This window comes from Callithrix jacchus, chromosome 4 (genome assembly GCF_049354715.1).
Source record: "Callithrix jacchus isolate 240 chromosome 4, calJac240_pri, whole genome shotgun sequence".
Taxonomy (NCBI): domain Eukaryota; kingdom Metazoa; phylum Chordata; class Mammalia; order Primates; family Cebidae; genus Callithrix; species Callithrix jacchus.
In genome coordinates, this window is record NC_133505.1 from 51,716,200 (window position 1) to 51,737,471 (window position 21,272).

At 51.3% G+C, this 21,272-nt stretch overlaps 1 protein-coding gene and 1 long non-coding RNA gene across 6 annotated transcripts in view; one reads left to right on the forward strand and one right to left on the reverse strand.

Annotated features, from left to right (window-relative positions):
- Window positions 1–1,222, reverse strand: LOC144582149 (uncharacterized). Its single transcript, XR_013534224.1, has 2 exons — window positions 1,100–1,222; window positions 1–463 (listed from the first exon to the last, which is right to left on the reverse strand). It is a non-coding gene; the product is annotated as an uncharacterized LOC144582149 (long non-coding RNA).
- Window positions 1,223–5,605: 4,383 nt separating this feature from the next.
- The window catches only part of TTBK1 (tau tubulin kinase 1), a 44,925-nt gene continuing 29,258 nt past the window's right edge, over window positions 5,606–21,272 (forward strand). For 3 of the 5 annotated variants that reach the window (XM_078369203.1, XM_078369205.1, XM_035295697.3), the window contains exons 1-10: window positions 5,611–5,851; window positions 8,724–8,885; window positions 14,782–14,929; window positions 15,334–15,407; window positions 15,612–15,752; window positions 16,561–16,665; window positions 17,050–17,115; window positions 17,552–17,644; window positions 17,731–17,856; window positions 19,809–19,963. In XM_078369203.1, coding sequence (XP_078225329.1) covers window positions 8,778–8,885; window positions 14,782–14,929; window positions 15,334–15,407; window positions 15,612–15,752; window positions 16,561–16,665; window positions 17,050–17,115; window positions 17,552–17,644; window positions 17,731–17,856; window positions 19,809–19,963 — 1,016 coding nt within the window. In that variant the 5' untranslated portion in view covers window positions 5,611–5,851; window positions 8,724–8,777. Of the gene's footprint in view, window positions 5,852–8,723; window positions 8,886–14,781; window positions 14,930–15,333; window positions 15,408–15,611; window positions 15,753–16,560; window positions 16,666–17,049; window positions 17,116–17,551; window positions 17,645–17,730; window positions 17,857–19,808; window positions 19,964–21,272 lie in introns of all 5 variants that reach the window. The other 2 variants (XM_035295698.3, XM_078369204.1) reach the window with 2 other exon arrangements.

Sequence of the window (21,272 nt, forward strand, 5' to 3'; positions counted from 1 at the left end):
AAATTTAATATATTTTATGTTTTCACATTATACTTTTTAAATAAAGTTAAACGTTTGAAATGCCTCCTACTTCTCTGGATTAATTAGCACTGACAACTGAACTTCAAATGGTCAGAGAGATTCTACCAGGTCGTCATCAGTCCATTCTTCCCCCTCATGTTTGGATAGTATCATTTCTTCATGAGGCTCAAGAAAGACTGGATCATTCAGAAGAAACTTCCTGTTGGCCACAGCTTTGCATCTTAATTTTCGGTTGGCATCGGCCCGCAGTCTTGCCAGCTGCTCTTCACCGGAGAAAGTCCAGTGCTGCTTCTGGCTACTATTGTGGTACATTGTGGAATCGTGACCAGGTGCAGAGGGCCTGCAGCAATGCATGTCGTAAAGCAGGCGTCTTTCTAGACAGTTTTTAAACAGAACGAAATCCTGCCATTTGCAACAGTAAAGCTGTTTTTAATAAAGCCAACTGTAAAGTAGAGAAAATAGCATGAAATTTAATTATTATTGATTTATGGCCTGTTTGTTTCATCTATATTCATACTAAATTTCCTTACTATACTATTTTGATGCAAAGTTCAGATTACATTATTTCATTTATAAATATTTTTATATATGTCTCTAAAAGATAACTCTTTGTCACTAAAAATGTAACCAATGGTGTGGTGGCTCATGCCTGTAATCCTAGCACTTTGAGAGGCCAAAGTGGGAGGACTGCTTGAGGCCAAGAGTTGAAGACCAACCTGGCCAACATATAGAGACCCCATCTTATTAGGAACTAAAATATTATTATCATATCATAGCTAAAAAAATTAAGATTTTCCTAATATCAAATATTCAACTAGTGTTCAAATTTCTTGTCTTACAAATGTTATAAATGTTTGTAATTTATTTGTTTAAAATCAAGATCCACATAAAGTCCACATATTATGATTGGTTGACATGGCTTTTAAGTCTGTATTGGTATATATACATTTCCCCCATATAATTTTCCTCGCTCTCATTCTGAAGTTTCCTTCAGTCTGAAGTTTGCTGATTATATCCCTGTAATATATAAGACTTAGCAAGATAAAATTCACAATGTTTGGCATCAGTAAAAAATTACCAGATATAGGCTGGTGTGGTGGCTCACACTTGTAATTCCTGTACTTTGGGAGGCTGAAGTGGGTGGATCACGAGGTCAGGAGTTCAAGACCAGCCTGGTCAACATAGTGAAATCCCGTCTCTACTAAAAATATAAAAAATTAGTGGGGCTTGGTGGCGGTCGCCTGTAATCCCAGCTACTTGGGAGGCTGAGGCAAGGAGAATCACTTGAACCTGGGAGGGGGAGGTTGCAGTGAGCCGAGATCACGCCACTGCACTCCAGCCAGGGTGACAGTGCGAGACTTTGTCTCAAAAAAAAATTACTAGATATGGAAAGAAGCAGAAAATATGACCCATAGTAAGAAAAAAAATCTGTTGAAATTAATCTAGAAATTATTTAGATAAAATTAGTAGAGGCCAGGTGAGGCGGCTCATGCCTGTAATCCCAGCACTTTGGGAGGTTGAGGCGAGCGGATCATGAGGTCAGGAGTTCAAGACCAGCCTGACCAACATGGTGAAACCCCGTCTCTACTAAAAATACAACTATTAGCCAGGTGAGGTGGTGAGTGCCTGTAATCCTAGCTATTGGGGAGGCTGAGGCAACAGAATCAGTGAGCTGAGATGGCTCCACTGCACTCCAGCCTGGGTGACACAGTGAGACTTTATTTCAAAACAAACAAGAAGTATATTAAAGCAGTCATTACAATTATTCCGTATGTTTAAAAAGTTAGAAGAAAAAACTAAGAGGCTCATGCCTGTAATCCCAGCACTTTGGGAAGCCAAGGAGAGCAGATCATGAGGTCAGGAGATCCAGACCATCCTGGCCAACATGGTGAAACCCTATCTCTACTGAAAACACAAAAATTAGCTGGGTGTGGTGGCGCACTCCTGTAATCCCAGCTACTCAGGAGGCTGAGGCAGGAGAATTGCTTGAACTTAGGAGGCAGAGATTGCAGTGAGCTGAGATTGCACCACTGCACACCATCATGGAGACAGAGTGAGACTCTGTCCTCCCCCCCCAAAAAAAAAAAAATGCATTGGATGGGATTAATACTAGATTAGATGCTATAAAAGAAAAGATTAATGAACTTGAATACATAGCAATAGAAACTATGCAAAATGAAACACAGTGAGAAAAAAAGCTGGGCAAAAGTAAAGCATCAGTGAGCTGTGGGACAACTTCAAGTGACCTAATATACAGAGTAATTGGAGTCCCTGAAGGAAAGGGGAAGGCAGAAAAAATATTTATGAAAATAATGGCTGAGGACAGGCGCAGTGGCTCACGCCTGTAATCCCAGCACTCTGGGAGGCCAAGTCAGGTGGATCAGGAGATCAAGACCATCCTGGCCAACATGGTGAAACTCCGTTTCTACCAAAAATAAAAAAAATTACCCAGGTGTGGTGGCAGGCACCAGTAGTCCCAGCTACTCGTAAGGCTGAAGCAGTAAAATCTCTTGGACTTGGGAGGAAGAGGTTGCAGTGAGCTGAGATTGCACCACTGCACTCCAGCCTGGCGACAGAGCAAGACTCCATCTCAAAAAGAAAAAAAAAAAGAAAAGAAAAGAAAGGAAAAAAGAAAAAAGAATGGCTGAAAAATTTCCCAACCTTGATGGAATTATAAATGCATAGATACAAGAATCTCAACAAACTCAAACACAAGAAACATGAAGAAAACTATGTAAAAAAAGGCACATTATAATCAAATAGCTTAAATCCAGTGACAAAGAGAAACTCTTAAGAGACCAGAGGTGTTAGGCTGGGCAGGTGCAGTGGCTCATGCCTGTAACCCCAACACTTTGGGAGGCTGAGGTGGGCGGATCATTTGAGGTCAGGAGTTTGAGACCAGCTTGACCAACATGGTGAAACCCTGTCTCTACTAAAAATAAACAAAAATTAGCTGGATGTGGTGGTGCACACCTGTAATCTCAGCTACTTGGGAGACTGAGACAGGAGAATTACTTGAACCTGGGAGGTGGAGGTTGCAGTAAACCTAGATAGCGCCACTGTACTCCAGCAGTCTGAGCGACAGAGCGAGACTCCATCTCAAAAGACAAAACAAAAACTAAAACATAGGCACAAAAACCACATTTCATTACAGAGGAACAGACATAAGGATAATTGCAAATTTCTCATCAAAAACAATGCAAATTAGAAGACAGAGAAACATTTTTGAAGTGCTGAAAACAAAAACAAAAAAGAAACTAGAATTCTAACCCATTCAGACCATGTCTCATCTTTGCTCAAAATTCCTCAGTGGGGTTTCCTACTGAAAATCAGGCTCCCCAGGACACTGCCTCTGAGACAGAGATGATCTTGCAGTAAGTTTATTGGGAAGTACTCTGGTAATCAACCTCTGTGGAGGACTGAAGAAGACAAGCTTGCGTGGAAGGGGAAGTTGAGCTCTGATGTAGTCCCAGTGGAAGCCTCAGCTATCCCTATTAGTTTTGAAAATGGGAGGTCCCTTCAGAGGTGTCCCAGTTGAGGTAAAGGGGCCAGGACTTTATACTCATCTATTGGATGTGGGATGTCCCAGGAAGGGAGCATGATCTTGGATGAGGCAGCTCTGTTGGCCAACGGCAATTCCCAGAGAACAGGTCAGCTGAAAACAGCCTTCAACATCTCATATCTGAAAGAATGAGTAGCTAGATTCTGAAGGGAGCTCTGAATGGCTCTCCACAGTATCCACTACACTTCCAAAAACCAAATGGATAAAATCTAATCTTCTTAGCACCCTACACAAGATCCTTCATGATCTTGCACACGGCTGCCCCAGCCTCATCGTGTACTGTCTTCTCAGCCTGGAAGCCTCTTTCACCCTCTGCCCTGGTCCCACTTGTCTGTTGGCAAACTTCTACTAATTCTTCAAATTACAGTTGAGTGTCCCCTCCAAGAAACCTCCCCTGACTATTCTTGCAGTCTCAATGGTCCTTCCTCCCAACATGGTGATTAGGACCATGGATTCCAGAGCCAGGGTTTGAATTCCAGCTTGGCCACTTTCTGGTTGTGTAACTGAATGGATACTACTTAACCTCTCTGTATCTTAGTTTCCTCATCTGTAAAACAAAGGATAACAATAGTACTCTTACCTCATAGGGTTGTCATCAGGATTAAATGAATTAACATATGTAAAGTAGTTGTAGTATCTGGCAGAAGTAAATGACTGCTGCAATTGTTGTTATTGAGACAGAGTCTCTCTGTCATCCAGGCTGGCACACAGTAGCATAATCATGACTCATTGCAGTGTCGACCTCCTGGACTCAAGAGATCCTCCAACCTCAGCCTCCCGAGTAGCTGGGACTGCAGATGCAACCACCACACCCACCTAATTTTAAAATTTTTTGTAGAGGTGAGGTCTCACTATGTTGTCCAGACTGCTCTTGAACTCCTGGGCTCAAGTGATCCTGCTGCCTTGGCCTCCCAAAGTGTTGGGATTATTGGCGTGAGCCATTGTGCCTGGCCTGTTGTTATTGTTGTTGTTACTGAAGTTGCTCTGTATGCATTTGTTGAAGGCATTAAGGAAGGAAGGAACTGGCTGGGCACAATGGCTCATACATGTAATCCCGGTACTTTGGGGAGGCTGAGGTGAGCGGATGGCTTTGAGCTCAGGAATTCAAGACCAGCCTGGGCAACATGGTGAAACCCTGTCTCTACAAAAAATACAAAAATTAGCCGGACATAGTGTCTTATGCCTATAGTCCCAAATACTTGGGAGGCTGAGACTGGAGAATCACTTGAGTCCAGGAAGTAGAGGTTGCAGTGAACTGAGACTGTGCCACTGCACTCCAGCTTGGGCAACCCTGTCTTAAAAAAAATAGAAGGAAGAAACTGAGAGACAGACTGCATGCAGAGTTTGTTGTTTGAGGAATGTTGGAATGTTGAATTGTTAAGTAATCCAGCCTGTCAGAAGAAGAGTAATGGGTCCATGCTGGCAAGATGTTTTGATGTTACAGTAAAGAGTGTGCATCTTATCCAGTAAGCAGTAGAAACCAATGGCAGTTTGTCCACGAATGAAAGAAAGGGCCAAAGAAAGAGAGACACAGGTTGAGCCAAAAGATAAAGCATATATGTGGTGAGGTGAGAATTACAGGGGACGGGTGGTGGATGCGAGTGCGGGATGGCCCCAGAAGAGGTAGGTGATGGGGAGGTATGGGAGGATGGGTACAGGTGAGGAGATGAGTTAAGAGGAAAGCTATATAAACATGTAGAGGATGGAGTGGGGAATCAGGCGAGACTGATGTGTCAGGTGAGGAATTGTAGGGACATGATGGGAATGGGGAAGATAAAAGGTGATGGAGACAGCTGAATTTGTTGGGAACAGGTAAGGGGTGATGGGACTGTGCTGGGAGATGGAGTCAAGTGAGTGGCAGAGAGCGGTAAGGGGAACCTGAGAGCTGGAGCGGGACAGCTGAGAGTCCAAGGGCTGGAGGAGAGCGAAGCTGGGCCGGCGGAACGTGATGTCAGAGGAGGAGTGGTGATGTCAGAGCGGGCGGCGGGAGGTGATGTCAGGGCTGGTGCTGATGCTGGCGGCGCGGTGCATTGTGGGCAGCTCCCCGCTCCACCGCCGCCGCCGCTGTCGCCCTAGGAGGATCGGGGCCGGGCCGGGCCGGGCCGGGATGGTCCCGGTCCGGAGGCCGCCGCAGCCGCCGCCGGAGGGAGCGGGTCGCCCTGCGCCGCACTGAGCCGCCCCCGCCCAGCCCCGGCCCTGGGGGATGCGCCGCCCCGAGCCGCTGCCTCCGCCGCCGCCGCAGCCGCAGCCGCAGCGGGCACAGAGCAGGTGAGGCGGGGCGGGGCGGGCTGGGGTCGGGGCGGGGGCTCCTTCGCGGGCTCGGGGCCCCGCCTGGCTCGCCTCCCTGCGCAGCCTTCTCGGCCTGCCCTCCGCTCCGCCGTCGCCGCCCGCTGGGCTGGAACGCTGGGCTGGAACGCTGGCCTACACCGCCTGGGCCGCGCGGAGGCCTGGGGCCGCTCCCTGCCCCCAGCACACAGACCTCTCTCCGCAGCCCGTCCTCCAGGGAGTTTGCTCGTCCCCACTCACCTCTGTCCCCTGTACCCATGGCTTCAACTCTGGCTCTCCTGTCACCCCTGACAAGTCATTCGGCTGTCTCCGTAACCTCAGCCCCGTCCTCAGTCCCTCCATGCTTCCCTCCTGCCTCCTTACCTATCTCTTCACCCCCTGAACTATGCCCAGAGATCCCTTCCGTGTCCTGTCACCTCCTTACCTGTCATCATTATCTCTCACTGGTCTCTATTCTACCCAACCCCCTCCTCTGATCCTGTCTCTCCTCATGCCTGTCATTCCCCTCTGCCTCCCTCCACACCTCTTTCACCTGTTTCCATCACCCCTCTTACCTAGGCTCCCAGCTTCCCACACACACCTGCTAACACCTTGCAGAGTTACACATCAACACTTGTATTCACAGGACATCATGAGCTCCCACCACTTTCATGTACCTCTGTGTACCATCACTGGCCCCATATGCTCCTACCTGCACTCTCTGACAGATATTCATACAAACTCCTGCACAAGCCCTCGCCCTCACCATGTACCCATGCCTCCATGCACACACAGGGGCCTGAGGTGGCAGTAACAGGGCAGCCAAGTGTTCCGTGTTTGTATCATCCAACCCAGTCTGAGCTGAGTGTAGTCCTCGGATGCAGACAGAAGGGTGGTGGAGTGAGAGAGGCAGGTAACTGTCATTTAACTTCCTGGCTCCCCTCTCCCTTGTTCTGCCTTACCAGTGTCTTTTTGGTTTGCTCATCTATAAAATGGGAGCAGTACACAACTTTTCCTAATCAACCTAACAGATCCATTGTCCAGAGTTCACCCAATTCAACTTCTGAAGGCCCTCTCCTGCCAGTTCAATTGCTTCTTCAGTCTTGTCCTCAACCTGTCTCCTCCACCTTTATTCCAGAACCTCCATCCCTACCTCTCCCTTCATCCCGCCATTGCCTTCACTGCCCTCCAAATTCCTGATGCCCCATATCCCACTTTGGCAGAAGGAGGGAAGTCCTGATGCTCTGACGGTGTAAGGGTTGGAGGACACAGCTCAGCTTAGTCATTTGAAGAAGGAGAAAAAGAGCGGCAGCACCCCTCTCCATGAAGACCCCTTCTCCATATGTCCACCATGGCACATCATGACATTGGAAGGTGGTTTTCACCCCTTCATGTCCCACCCTGTCCCCTATGGCAGATGTTTAGACATAGGAGCCCTGGGACGTTATCTCATCCCAAGGAAAGGCAGGTTTATATTGTTTCTACTCCATCTGTAGATCTCTTTAGCTACCTTCTCACCCCAACCCGCATCCCTCAAACCATAGCCTAAGTAACTTCCTTCTTTCTCTATTTGCGATTCTCCAGGGTCATTGTGAGGGCACAGTAGTGTGCTTGTAAAAAGTGTGAGGGAAAGAGAACAGGACAATATCCTGGTTCCAAATCCTGTCCTGGGTTGGCAGAGATCTCAGAAAGTCATCTCTTCTGGCCCCTTGCCTACACACATGCACATCACACAGACAGACAAAAAACACACACAAGCACATACAGACACATACATACATGTAGAAAAGCACACAGACACATGGAAAAGATAGACACAGAAAGACGTACATACACACAGAAGGATACATGCACAGATACACACACACACACACACACACACACACACACACACACACACACACGTATTTCTCTGGTAACATGTGCCTGGCTTTCCCAACCCTCACCACTGGGAAGCTCTCCCTGATATTCAACTTCTACCTATCCTAATTTGAGGAGAACTGTGCTCTTTCTTGTTGATTCCTAAGCAGACCCAGAAAGGTGTGGTCAGAGACTCTCTCACTCCATGCCCACCCAGACCTGCTGTTCCCTGTCACTCCTCCTGCCTTCTGCTAGGCCCCTCTCATTTTTATGCCCTTCCCCAATTCAGCCCACCGCTGTCCCTCTGGAGTGATCACAAGGCTGCTGTCCATCTGAAATCCATGTCTTGAGTCCATCACCTGTGTTCACCCCATCTCTCATATTCTGACCTCCCAACCCCATGGCTTTATCAGTGGGTTCAACTCTCCCTGAGAGGTGTGTGCCTCTCAGCACCTGCATCCCTCTCAGTTAGCAGGGCCCTCAAGGGGTTTTAGTGACTTCCCTCATTTTCTTGATTACCATGTCTCCCAGGGTTGATTAGCAGGTCACTTTGGTGTGGGTCTCCCACAGGTCACCCTTTGGGTGGCAGGTCTTCCTTTTTCACTAAGCCTCTGTTACACAGCTCCATGGACATTTTGTGGCACAGGGACTCCCCTGCAGGGAGAGGGTTCCCCAAGGCCCAGTTCTCCCCTACAAGGAAGAGGGTCCCAGTCTCTTAGCAAGTCTTCCTGGCATTGTTAGTATATGTCTCTTTCCTCTCCGCCTGTTCGCTGTCATTTTCCTCTTCTTTGTTGGTAAACATGTGTGTCCTATTGCTGATTTTAAACATCTCCAGTTCATAGTCTGTATTTCCCTTGCACTGGCCTTTACACAATGTTTCCCTTGGTAACTCCTGGAGCATCTGTCTAGTGGGCCCAGGAAGAATGCGGGGCAGGAGTGGAGCTCCTCTCCTCCATGTCTGCCAGGTGGTCCTGGGTCCGCGGCCCGCTCTCACAGCCCCTCCGCACTCCCCTAGGTAGATGGCCCCCTCAGGGCAGGCCCTGCGGACACCCCTCCCTCTGGCTGGCGGATGCAGTGCCTAGCGGCCGCCCTTAAGGACGAAACCAACATGAGTGGGGGAGGGGAGCAGGCCGACATCCTGCCGGCCAACTACGTGGTCAAGGATCGCTGGAAGGTGGTGAGTGAGTGACCCGGCGCGGCAGAAGGAGGGTAGCGGGGAGGGAGGCGAGGACCTGGAGACTTGTTAAAACCGGTGCCCTCCGCTCCCCTACCCTAGGAGGGAGGTCCCTCTAAGCTCATTTGCATACTGCTTGCAGGTCATTATTTTTGCCAACACATGTGGACAATAGCTTTCTCCCAGTGCCCTCTCTCCAGCCCCGCCCTCTCTCACCCCTCTCCCCGCTAGGTCACGTTGGTCAGGCCAAGCCTGGAACAACTCCTGGTTGGATGTCTGGGCAGGAGCCGCAGAGCCCGGTGTAGGGAGGAGGCAGAGGGATGGGGGAGGGAGCCTTCTCCGACGGACTTTGGAGAAGGGCAGTGGACGAGCATGTGTCCCTCCGCTTCCACAGAGGACAGAAAGGCTTGGGTTTGGGGAAAGAGGCCCTGCAGGCTGCTCCCGCCGCACCCGCACTCCATCTTCTCCATCTATCCTCCTCCCCTCGCCGGGTCCTGCGGCAGGTGCAGCACGGCGAGACTCCATCTCCCGGCGTGCCCTGCTTCTCCAGCCCGGGACTTCTGACTGCTTGGCCTGCTGGGAGTTGTAGTCTCAGCCTCTCGGGAGACGGGCCTGCCTGGGAGGGGGCGCGGGAGGAGGCGCTTGAGGGCTGCGGGAATGGTAGCTTGGGGAACGAGACCTACAGTAAATCACCTCCCTTTTTCCGTCACTTAAGAGCATTCTGGTGTCCTCTTATCATTGTGGGGGCAGGATGACTGTGGTCGGAGTGTGGGGGGAACCCGTGTGTGAGCCTGTGGGTCTGCACCGGAGTGGGGAGCCAGGAGGAGGGGAGGGAGAAAGAGGTCAGGTATATTCCGAATCCGTGTGTGTGCGCGTGTGTGCGTGTGTGCTTGCGCGTGTGCGCGCCCGCGTGCTTTAGTAGGGGGAGGCTCAGCTCACGGGGGTGCGGGGTTGGAGAGAAGGGTGAGGCCCGGGTGCAGGCGGGTCTCCACGGCAACAGCCGCTGGCCGTGCAGGTCCCCTAGAAACCTAGAGAGAGGCAATGGTGGCGGCATTTTCAGAGAAGTCTCTGGGACTGGGGTTGGGAGTGGAAGGGATGAAGAGGAGGAGAATCCTAGGGGTTCCAAGAGAGGAGGAAAGGGGCTGGTTACCTCCCAGAGAGGAGACTTTCTGAGAGGGAGAGTACGGGGACAGAAATTGAGGGGAGGAAGAGCCAGGGCGGTAATAAAAGGAAAGAGAGTCTTGGAGCTTAGTTTCTGGCGGATTGGAGACAGAATGGCATTTGCACTGAAGTGGTGAGAAAAAGTCAGTATTTACACATGTTGAGTTTGGGCTGGAACTTTTTTGTGCTTTCTGAGAGAATGAGTGGAAGATGAGTGGGGAGAGAAACGGAGGAGGGAGTTTCGGGGAGAGCAAGCATGCTGACCTCTCCTCACTTCCACCTCCCATCCCCACCCCTGGAGAGCTAGAGAGGCTGAGGGTCCACATGCCTCCCTTCAGCCTATTCCTGGTGAGGATGGCACTGAGGTGGGAGGCTCAGGAACCAAGGCAAATTGCCCAGAGATCTCGGTGGCCAGGAGAAAATAGGGATCAGTGTCACTAGACGTGACATTTAAAAATAAATACGGGGACCGGGCATGGTGGCTCACGCCTGTAATCCCAGCACTTTGGGAGGGCGAGGTAGGAGGATCACTTGAGATCAGGAGTTTGAGACCAGCCTGGCCAACATAGCAAAATCCCATCTCTACTAAAGATACAAAAATTAGCTGGGCGTGGTGGTGGGTGCCTGTAATTGCAGCTACTTGGGAGGCTGGGGCAGGAAAATCGCTTGAACCCAGAAAGCAGAGGTTGCAGTGAGCTGAGATCATGCCATTGCACTCCAGCCTGGCTGACAGAGTGAGACTCCACCTCAAAATCAGTCAATCAATCAATCAATCCCCAATACTTGGGAGGCTGAGGCAGGAGGTTCACTTGTGCCCAGGAGGTCAAATCCAGCTTGGGCAACGTAACGAGACCCTGTCTCTAAAAAAAAAAAGAAATAAAATAATAACATTTTACTCATCCTGAAGGGTGCATCTCAGAATCAGAATAGCAAACAATAATAGTAATAAAGACTTAGCATTTGTTTTGAGCCTTTACCGTGGCCAGGCACTGTGCAAAATGCTTTATGTGCATTATCTCAAGAACTTACCAAGTAGATTTGTATCCCCATGTATTACTCCCATTTCACAGATGTGGAAACTGAGGAAATTGCTTAGCTAATTTGCCAAGTTTCCACGACTAGTAGGTGGGACCAGGTCTGTCTGCCAAGAATCAGCCCATCCAAGCAATCAGGACCACTGAGCCGAAGGAGCCTTTGTGACCAATTCTAGTCCAATTCCTTTCATTTTATAGAGGAGGAAGACTGGAGGCTCAGAGAGTTTAAGGAACTCACCCCAGGTCACCCAGAGCTGATCAGTAAACCAGGTCTCCTTCCTCCCAAGGACCAGTGCTGACCCTGGTGTGTCATATTTCTCCTCTAGTTTAGGGAGGTCCTTCAGCAGGGGCTGGGATCATGTCAAATTTAGCAGGAGTGGAGAAAGGGGAGATAGAGAGATTATTCCTATTACTGGACTGTGGGCTGGGCCATATTATGACTCTTATGGGCCTCTTCTTCCATAAGAAAGTACTTAAAATTGTATTTTATGACTGTAATGGTACAAAGAAGAATATGTTAATATTATATACTAGATTGTTCTCTTTAACCCAAAGGTTCATTTTTTTCCCTGATTTTTTTTTTTTTTTTTTTGAGACAGGGTCTCACTCTGTCACCCAGGTTTGAGTGCAGTGGTGAGATCTCGACTCACTGCAACCTCTACCTTTCGGTTTCAAGCAATTCTCATGCCTCAGCTTCCTGAGTAGCTAGGATTACAGGCACACGCCACCATGCCTAGCTAATTTTTGTATTTTTAGTAGAGATGGGGTTTTGCTATGTTGGCCAGGCTGGTCTTGAACTCCTGACCTCAAGTGATCCACCTGCCTCAGCCTGCCAAAGTACTGGGATTACAGGCGTGAGCCACTGTGCCTGGCCTCCCTTATGATTTTTAAATAAATTGAACCATTTTCATGGACACCCTCAAAGTATCAGGGGCCTAGTCACTTTGTCTCACAGATAAGTCAGACCTAGCAGTGGTGCAAAGGAGGAGGGATGTTGGTGGAGTAGGTGGTGAAGACACCCAGTTCCCTGTCTTATGGAGGTTCTGTAATGGGTGGGGGGTTGAATGAGGAAGGAGGGGACTAAAGCAGGAGAAATAGGCTCTACTGGGAAATGAAGGTGGTAGAGAAATACCCCGGGGCACCCTGGGAAATTGGGAAGTAGGTGTCATAAATGTCTTGGCTGTCCTGAGTTTTCCTTACTTATCTCTAGCAATGATTTTGGAGCCTGGCGGAGCTGGGCTTGAATCTCAGCACTCACACGCTTAATGCTGATGGGTCCACACTTTCTGTAACATTATGGATTCTGCATTTGATTGCCTGGGTTTAAATAAAACCTGGCTTTTTTTTTTTTTTTTTTTTTGATACGAAATTTCTTTCTTGTTGCCCAGGCTGGAGTGCAATAGCATGATCTCAGCTCATTGCAGCCTCCGCCTCCCGGGTTCAAGTGATTCTTCTGCCTCAGCCTCTTGAGTAGCTGGGATTATAGGCGCCCACCAACACACCCTGCTAATGTTTTCTATTTTTAGTAGAGATAGGGTTTTGCCATGTTAGCCAGGATCATCTCAAATTCCTGGCCTCAGGTGATCTGCCCACCTCAGCCTCCCAAAGTGCTGGGATTACAGCCGTGAGACACCGAGCCCAGATTTGGCTTTGCTATTAACTGGCAGTGTGATGTGGGGCAAAATACTGCACGCAACATGCCTCAGTTTTCCTTCTGTGCAAAATGGAGATTCACATGACCTTCCTCACCTGTGTTGTCAGGAGCCTTTGGGGATTAACTGAGATGACATCTGTGAGACCAAGATTCCGTTGTTGTTCCCTCACCTTTGCCCTTTCCTCTGCACTCGCACAAGCAAACCATAAAGGAAACTAGAAGACATTCCCATCTCCCCAGAGTTTAAAGTACCCCAGAGGCAGACATGCCATTTTTTCCCTTGAGTCTGAATCTGTCCCCTCCTGGCTCTGAAATCCTGCCTTTAGCTTTTGTCTCCAGAAGAAAGGAACTCTGGCTTCTCACTCTTCCTTCTTCCTCTTTCCCCGTCTCCTTCCTGGACACCAGCACCTTGAGGTTCCCACCCAGCATTCTGCTTATTTTCTAAATCTTCCCTTCCTGCCCCTCTCTCTTTTTTGAGTGATTTCACTGGTAACCTGGGAACTCCCAGCCCTCCAGCTCTGCCCAGTCTTCCTCCCTCCATTCCACAGTGTCAACCACCACTAAACAATCACAGGGCATCTCTGTGCCAAACAGACTTTCCGGGTGGGTTCAGAGATGCAGGAGCCTGAGCGGCCAGAGTCTGCAGGTTGACCAGATCCACAAGCCAGCAGGACAGAGTGAGGGCTCCGATGGTGCACAGAGCAGATAGGCCCTTGCTGAGGCAGCTCCCCAAAGAGGTGAGCATTAAGCTCTTTTTTTCAGTGGACCTCCTCTGGGGTCATGTACACCTTTCTTAAACCAAACCGGTCCCAGCTTGGAACTTGGCACCTTCTCCCTGCTCCCCCATGCCTGCCAGCAGAGCCCTCACCCTCCAGGACTCCTGGGCCTTGAGTTGAAATGATTTTGAGCCCCTCCCTAGAATTCAGCTTTGCTCGGCTCCCTGCCAACTCTTCCTTCACTTCATTGCGGTTCTCCTCCTTGCCTTTCTCACACATGCTTTGGGAGGCTGAATGGGGAGGCTGAGGAGTCAGGCTGCTGCTCCATTGTCTACAAGCTCCGGTCCCACCATGCTCCCACAGCGCCCACTTCCCCATAAAGGAGGCTCACCCTGCTTTGGGGCATCTGACCGGGAGCCTAGGGAGTGATACGATGTGGTGTAATGTGAGCTTTGGCAGTGAGCATGGGCCACGAACACCCTTTGGGGAATCTCCTGGCCCAAATACTCTCTCCTTCTTGTGACTCCTTGGTGGCTGCCAACCCCAGGGAGTGCCGGCTGCCCCAGGGGTTCGATCTGCCCTGAGGCTAGGAGGTCCTGGAACTGGGTTGCTCAGTCTATGCAGGGGATGGGGAAACATGATATTTGTTGTCCTTCTAGAGAAGAAAAGGTCAAGGGCGGCCCAGTATCTCCTCAGAATCCTACATTAGGCTTTATCCAGTCTATATAGGGGCACAGGTGTTTTACTCTTTCGTACTACCCATGCTGACATCTGGCCTTTGTGTGTTTATGTGTGTGTGCGTATGTGTGTGTGTGTGTGTGTGTGTGTGTTCAGGAGCTGAGCTGTCTGTCTAGGGCACTAGGAGAGGAGGTAGGGGTGCTGATGGGGTGGGGCAAGGAAGAGAGACAAGAGATCCTCCTTTTCAAAGACACTCCCTTCTGGCTGTGTGTGTTGGATCACGCCTGTAATCCCAGCACTCTGGGAGGCTAAGGTGGGCAGATCACCTGAGGTCAGGAGTTGGAGACCAGCCTGACCAACATGGCGAAACCCCATCTCTACTAAAAATAAAAAAATGAGTCAGGTGTGGTGGCGGGTGCCTGTGGTCCCAGCTACTAGGGAGACTGAGGCACGATAATTGCTTAAAAACAGGAGGCAGAGGTTGCAGTGAGCCGAGATTGGGCCACTGCACTCCAGCCTGGGTGACAGAGTGAGACTCTCTAAAAAAACAAAGTTATCCCTCTTCCCCACCCATGAAGGATGCAACCCAGCAGCTGGTGGGATGAGGAGCTGTTCAGACTGATCCCTGAGCATCCTTTATCCCCTCATCTTCGTAGCTGAAAAAGATCGGAGGTGGGGGCTTTGGTGAGATCTACGAGGCCATGGACCTGCTGACCAGGGAGAATGTGGCCCTCAAGGTGGAGTCAGCCCAGCAACCCAAGCAGGTCCTCAAGATGGAGGTGGCCGTGCTCAAGAAGCTGCAAGGTTTGGGCTTCGGGAAAGGGGATGGGAGGGAAGAGATGATGGAGCTAGGGGCTAAGAGAAGTGATGAGATCAGAAGCTGGGGTGAGGGAGGAGATTTCGTATGGTGGAGGGAAGAGGGGATGGAGCCAGGAGCTAAGGGGGAGATGGCAAAGCCAGAGTCTAAGAGAGATGGCACTGGAGTCTAAGAGAGTGATGGAGCAGGAGGCTGGGTTGGTGATTAAGGAAGTGATGGAACTGGAGTTTAGGAGACATGATGAGGCTAAGGCCAGGGAGGTGGCAAGAGAGGCACTCACAGGGCCAGTGCTGGAAGGACCAGGAATCAAGAGTGCGCTAGGAGCCCATCTTAGGGTTGGAAATGAGAAAGAAAGAGTAAGAGCTGGAAGACCTCTGTCTGTGCCCCTCAGGGAAGGACCACGTGTGCAGGTTCATTGGCTGTGGCAGGAATGAGAAGTTTAACTATGTAGTGATGCAGCTCCAGGTGAGTCCCCGTGGCCCATCCTCCCTCCCCTCTCCAGAGCTTGGGTGTGACTCCAGGGCAAGGGAAGGGAAGGAAGACTGTGGCCCCGGGAGAGGGGAGTGAGCACAACCCTTTGGGGTGAGGCTGGGAAGAGTATCACAGTGTTGGTGTCTGGGATAGCGGAGGCGTAGGGTGAGTCTACCCCCCACCTCCACCCCCACGCAGGGCCGAAACCTGGCTGACCTGCGCCGCAGCCAGCCGCGAGGCACCTTCACGCTGAGCACCACGCTGCGACTGGGCAAGCAGATCTTGGAGTCCATTGAGGCCATCCATTCTGTGGGCTTCCTGCACCGCGACATCAAGCCTGTGAGCACTGCCCCCAAATGCCTCTCTGTTCCCTCCTCCAAAACACACTCCCCAACTCTCTCCCTGGGTCTCCTGGTTTTTCCTCCACAACTATGGTTGAATTTGGGATGAGACAGCCTCTTCTCCCTGAACCCCTCTCCTCTCCCCCGCTCCCCAGGAACGCACACCCCTGCCTGCCCCTCAGCCATGCCCAGTCCTCTCCTCTGTTCTTCCCTTCTGTTCCTTATTCCTCACCCCTGACCTGAGAGTCCTGGAACCTAGGAAGGTGAAGGGGCTGGGAAAGGTTGGAGGGATGGAGGGTAGGGGATTGAGGGCTGGGGCTTGGCAAGGAGTTCCAAGTAGCTGATTTTGTGGCATCTTGAATCTTTGTGCTAGGAAAAAACTCCTACTTAAAGAGATGAAAACTGAGGCCCAGAAAGGTTAGTTGAATGTCACAAGGTCACCCAGCAGGCCTGCTGCCTTAGGCAGCCACACCAGTTACACCAAACCACAACTGCCCTGCTGGGGAGTCCCCAGAATTTGGAGCTGGACAGACCTGGCTGAGTCACCCTTGCTGTGTGATCTCAGAGATGCTCCCTACGCTCTTTGATCTTCAGTTTCCTCTTCTCTAAAGTGGGAATGATCACGCCCGCCCCTCAGATGTGAGGCTGTGACTTGGTGCACACATGTGAATACTGATGTTTCCTTGTGGGCGAGTGAATGTGGGGCTGAGGGTCCTTCACCAGCTGCAGAGCTGTTTCTTGGTGCCCCTTGAGGTGGCCCAGCTGGGGTTGGAGCCCCCAGGGCTCACAGCTGCTGTCTCCCCCAGTCAAACTTTGCCATGGGCAGGCTGCCCTCCACCTACAGGAAGTGCTACATGCTGGACTTCGGGCTGGCCCGGCAGTACACCAACACCACGGGGGACGTGCGGCCCGTGAGTACTGTCGGGGCAGGGAGGACAGTGGAGGATTCCCCACCTACTCCCAGATCTGGGACACTTCACCCACTTTTCTTGCAGCTGTCTACGCTGGCCTGGCCTGGTGTTATCAGCGCCACCCAGCTCTGGGGGCCACACTCGGCCTGTCTGCTCTGTTAGCCTGCACTCTTGGGGATGCCAGATCCATACCTTGTGATTTTCCTGCCCACTCTGGGGAGGGGGTAGTGTCAGCAGGCAGTTTAGGACTGGAAGGTCAGAGAGCAGGCCCACCCCCAGCTAGGGGAGGTGGTCAGGGTGAAGAGTTAGGCTTGGTAGCAGGGCTGAGAGGTGGCTGAGATGAGGGGCTACCGGGTGATGTTCTTGGTGGTCTCTCTTCCTCAGCCTCGTAATGTGGCCGGGTTTCGAGGAACTGTTCGCTATGCCTCGGTTAATGCCCACAAGAACCGGGTGAGTGGCAGAGCCCAGGCAGAGGGATGTGAGGTGGGAGGGTCAAAGTCAGGGTTCAGTGTGCTGCTGGGGAGGGGTGGGGAGAGGACAGTGAGGTAGGGGCTGCAATCTGCCACCCCAGAGACCCTGAGCTGGAGGAAGGCTCCTCTATAGCAGGCTCAGCGTGGCCTTCTTCGTTTGTTTTGGGAACCCCATTTTCTCTGTTCTCACTGCAGACCCCTGTCGGGTGAGGAAGCACACACGGTTGTTCTGACTGTGGGACTCCGTGTGTGCTGGAGGGTTGGGGGTGGAGCTGTGGCCTCAGGGAGATGCCAGCTCTGTCCTTAAGGGCCTGGGTGGCAGGCCTCCCTGACCGATGCCCCTCAGAGAAGGGTCAGCCGCCCATTCCCAGGGAAGGACCTGAGAGCTGCAGGTGACTCCCTTCCCCCACCCCCAGGAGATGGGCCGCCACGATGACCTGTGGTCCCTCTTCTATATGCTGGTGGAGTTTGCAGTGGGCCAGCTGCCCTGGAGGAAGATCAAGGACAAGGTGAGCCCCAGGCAGCTGGGTCTGAGGTGGCAGAGGGGGTGTGAGGGCAGCTGGGGTTCCATCTCCCTGTGGCCTCTTGCCTCCAGGAGCAGGTAGGGATGATCAAGGAGAAGTATGAGCACCGAATGCTGCTGAAGCACATGCCCTCAGAGTTCCACCTCTTCCTGGACCACATTGCCAGCCTCGACTACTTCACCAAGCCCGATTACCAGGTGGGCGCCTGCTACCCTGCCCCTGCTCCCTGGACACCGCTCTGTAGGTGACTGTGCCCCAGCAGACCCTGCTCCTGCTGAGGCTCCATGGCCCTGCCTTGCCCCCGAGCCTCTCCCCCTCATCTTCTAACTGCACTAAAGGCACCTGTGCTCTTGTTAACTAGTCACAGCCAAGATTTATCAAGAGCACCTGTTCTCAGTGCTTTTCACCTGTTCACTCATTTACGCTTCCAAGCAAGCCTTTGATGATAACGAATCCTCCTTATATTATTATTCCAGCTCTTTTTTTTTTTTGAGACATAGTCTTGCCTTGCTGTCCAGGCTGGAGTGCAGTGGCTCGATCTCAGCTCACTGCAACCTCTGCCTCCCAGGTTTAAGCAATTCTCCTGCCTCAGCTTCCTGAGTAGCTGGGACTACAGGTGCACACCACCATGCCTGGATAATTTTTGTAGTTTTAGTTGAGACGAGGTTTCACCAATTTGACCAGGTGAACTTGAGCTCCTGATCTTGTGATCCACCCTCCTCGGCCTCCCAAAGTGCTGGGATTACAGGTGTGAGCCACCACGCCTGGCCCCAGCTCTTAACAATTAATGAAGCTGGCCAGGTATGATGGCTCACACCTGTAATCCCAGCACTTTGGGAGGCCGAGTTGGGTGGATCACTTGAGGTTAGAAGTTCAAAACCAGCCTGGCCAACATGGTAAAACCCTGTCTCTACTAAAAATATAAAAATTAGCCGGGTGTGGTGGCAGGTGCCTGTAGTCCCAGCTGCTTGATAGGCTGAGACATGAGAATTGCTTGAACTTAGGAGGTGGAGGTTGCAGTGAGCTAAGATTAAACCACTGCAGTCATGCCTGGGTGACAGAGCAAGACTCCATCTCAAACAAACAAATGAACAAAAATAATCAATGAAGCCAAATGCTTTTAAGTACTTTACATGAAAACTCTGTGAGAAGCAAGTGGGATGATCATTCACATTTCATAGATGAGGGAACTGAGGCCCAATATTGTGGTTAGGAGCAGGGCTGGGCTCAGGCACATCTTCTGATTCTAAGTCCAGTGCTCTTTCCAAGCCTCCATCACCACAGCCCATGGGACCCATTGTCCCTGATCAGAGAATGGGGGAAAGAGCAGCAGCAGCATTCTGCCTGGGATCCACTATGTGCCAGGCACAATGCTGTGCACTTTGAGAGCAGAGACAGTCTCAGGCACAGAGGAGGCACTCAATCATGTGGCTCCTGTCAGCAGAGAGAATCTGCCCTGTGCTCTGGAGACAGCCAAGCCGGAGTGGAGTGTTCTGAGGACCCCAGAGGGTCTATAACTGTTTGCCACCTCCTGAACCCAGAGCCTGAAAGAGGTGCCCCCTGATCTTGGCTTAGCCTCTTCGGATCCTCAAGGCCACACAGCTGCAAGCACCCCCCAGGCTGGGGCCCTGTGCTGGCTGCTAGGGATGCAGAGTTGGCAGATAGGCATGTGGACAATTCAAATTGACGCACTGTGCCCCGTAGGGCAGCTCTATGGTGGGGAGAATGCATGGGGAAGCGACGGGAAGCTGCAGATAGGAGAGGATGAGTGGGAGAGGTTCCCCAGCAGAGGGCAGCCTGTGCAGAGGCAGCACCCCACGAGTGGGTTTGGAAACTCCTGGTGGTTTAGGCTGCCGACATGGTGGAAATGGCAGAGGAGGTTGGGGATGGTAACCAGGGGACAGATCTCAGAGGGTTCATGTCCAGCCAGTGATGCTTAATCCAAGATGATGATTTACATGTTGATTTGCATATCATCTGCATGTTCTCATTTACAATCAATGTGCCCCTCTCCTTCCAATGCCCACTCCAGGCCCATTCCTGTCCTGGAAGGTCCCTCTCTCCCCCCTGCAATCCCAGCAACTGCCCCTTCCTCCTGGCTAGCCCCCAGGTCACCTCTCTGTCCTCCCACCACCCCCACCCCCTGCAGTTGATCATGTCGGTGTTTGAGAACAGCATGAAGGAGCGGGGCATTGCCGAGAATGAGGCCTTTGACTGGGAGAAGGCAGGCACCGATGCCCTCCTGTCCACGAGCACCTCCACCCCACCCCAGCAGAACACCCGGCAGACGGCAGCCATGTTTGGGTGAGTCTCAGGAAGGGGACCCACTGGCCCCTGCCTGGAGCTGTTATCCAGGAGGGCAGGCTGTCCTCTCTTTTCTTCCTACCTGGCCCAAGAGGGCAGTGGGCCTCTCTCCTCTTCCTCTCTGGCCCCAGAGGGCAGGTGGTTCCCTCCTCTCTTCCCATCTGGACACACTTGGCTGTTTTTCCTATTCTTGGTGCCCAATGGTGGAGTTCTGGAACTTGGGGAAATTCTGCCACATCTCCACCCTCAATCTGAGCATAGAATGGGCATCTTCCTCATTTGGAGTTTTTGACCTTAGTGGGTTCCCTGGGGGAGCAGGGAACTCTAAGTGAAATCACCTGAGCCTCACAGTTTGTCTCTTTCTCATCGTTCATATGCATGAATTTAATGGCCATGTCTTGAGGTCATACACCTAAAAGTTACAGCTCCTGCCCTCCAAGCTCTCTCAGCTGAGTCTGGATGTTTGAAATCAGTTGATGGGTCAGCATTTCGGAACCATGTAATGGGCACAAAGACAGAGGTGGTCCAGGGAGGAGCTGGAGTTGGAAGGGGCTCTCCACCCAGCGCCAGGAGCAAGCCAAGGAGAGAAGTAGGCAGGGACTTCAGGGTCATCTTCAGGAAGGAGACTTCACAGACTTGGTAGCACATTGCAACGCCCAGTTTCCTACAGTCAGTGCTTAAAGAACTCCAAAACATGATAATAAAAGAAGATTAAATAATAAAGATTTTAATTTAAGTATATATTCAGGGCAACTTCAGTCTATGCTCCCAGACTGCAAAATAATAACAAGAGAAAAGTAAATTTAAAAGGAACTCCAAAGTGATTCTTTTTTTTTTTGAGATGGAGTCTTGCTCTGTCACCCAGGCTGGAGTGCAGTGGCGTGATCTCAGCTTACTGCAAACTCCACCTCCCGGGTTCAAACAATTCTCCTGCCTCAGCCTCCTGAGTAGCTGGGATTACAGGTGTGTGCCACCACACCCGGCTAATTTTTGTATTTTTAGTAGAGATGAAGTTTCACGATGTTGGCCAGGAAGGTCTCCATCTCTTGACCTCATGATCTGCCTGCCTCGGCCTCCCAAAGTGTTGGGATTACAGGTGTGAGCCACCGGACACGGCCAGTGATTCTCCTTTTTAGACCCATTCCTGGGTCTAAAGAAAGCCAGACAGTGAACACCAGTGGAAATCTGGCAGGGCCTTGAACGACAGCAGGATCCCCTAAGTCAATGGAGCTACATGGTGACATTTCCTTTGTGGCCCCTGCCAGCTTGAGGGTGGTCTGGTCTCAGAGACTTTGTGCGCCAGGAATGG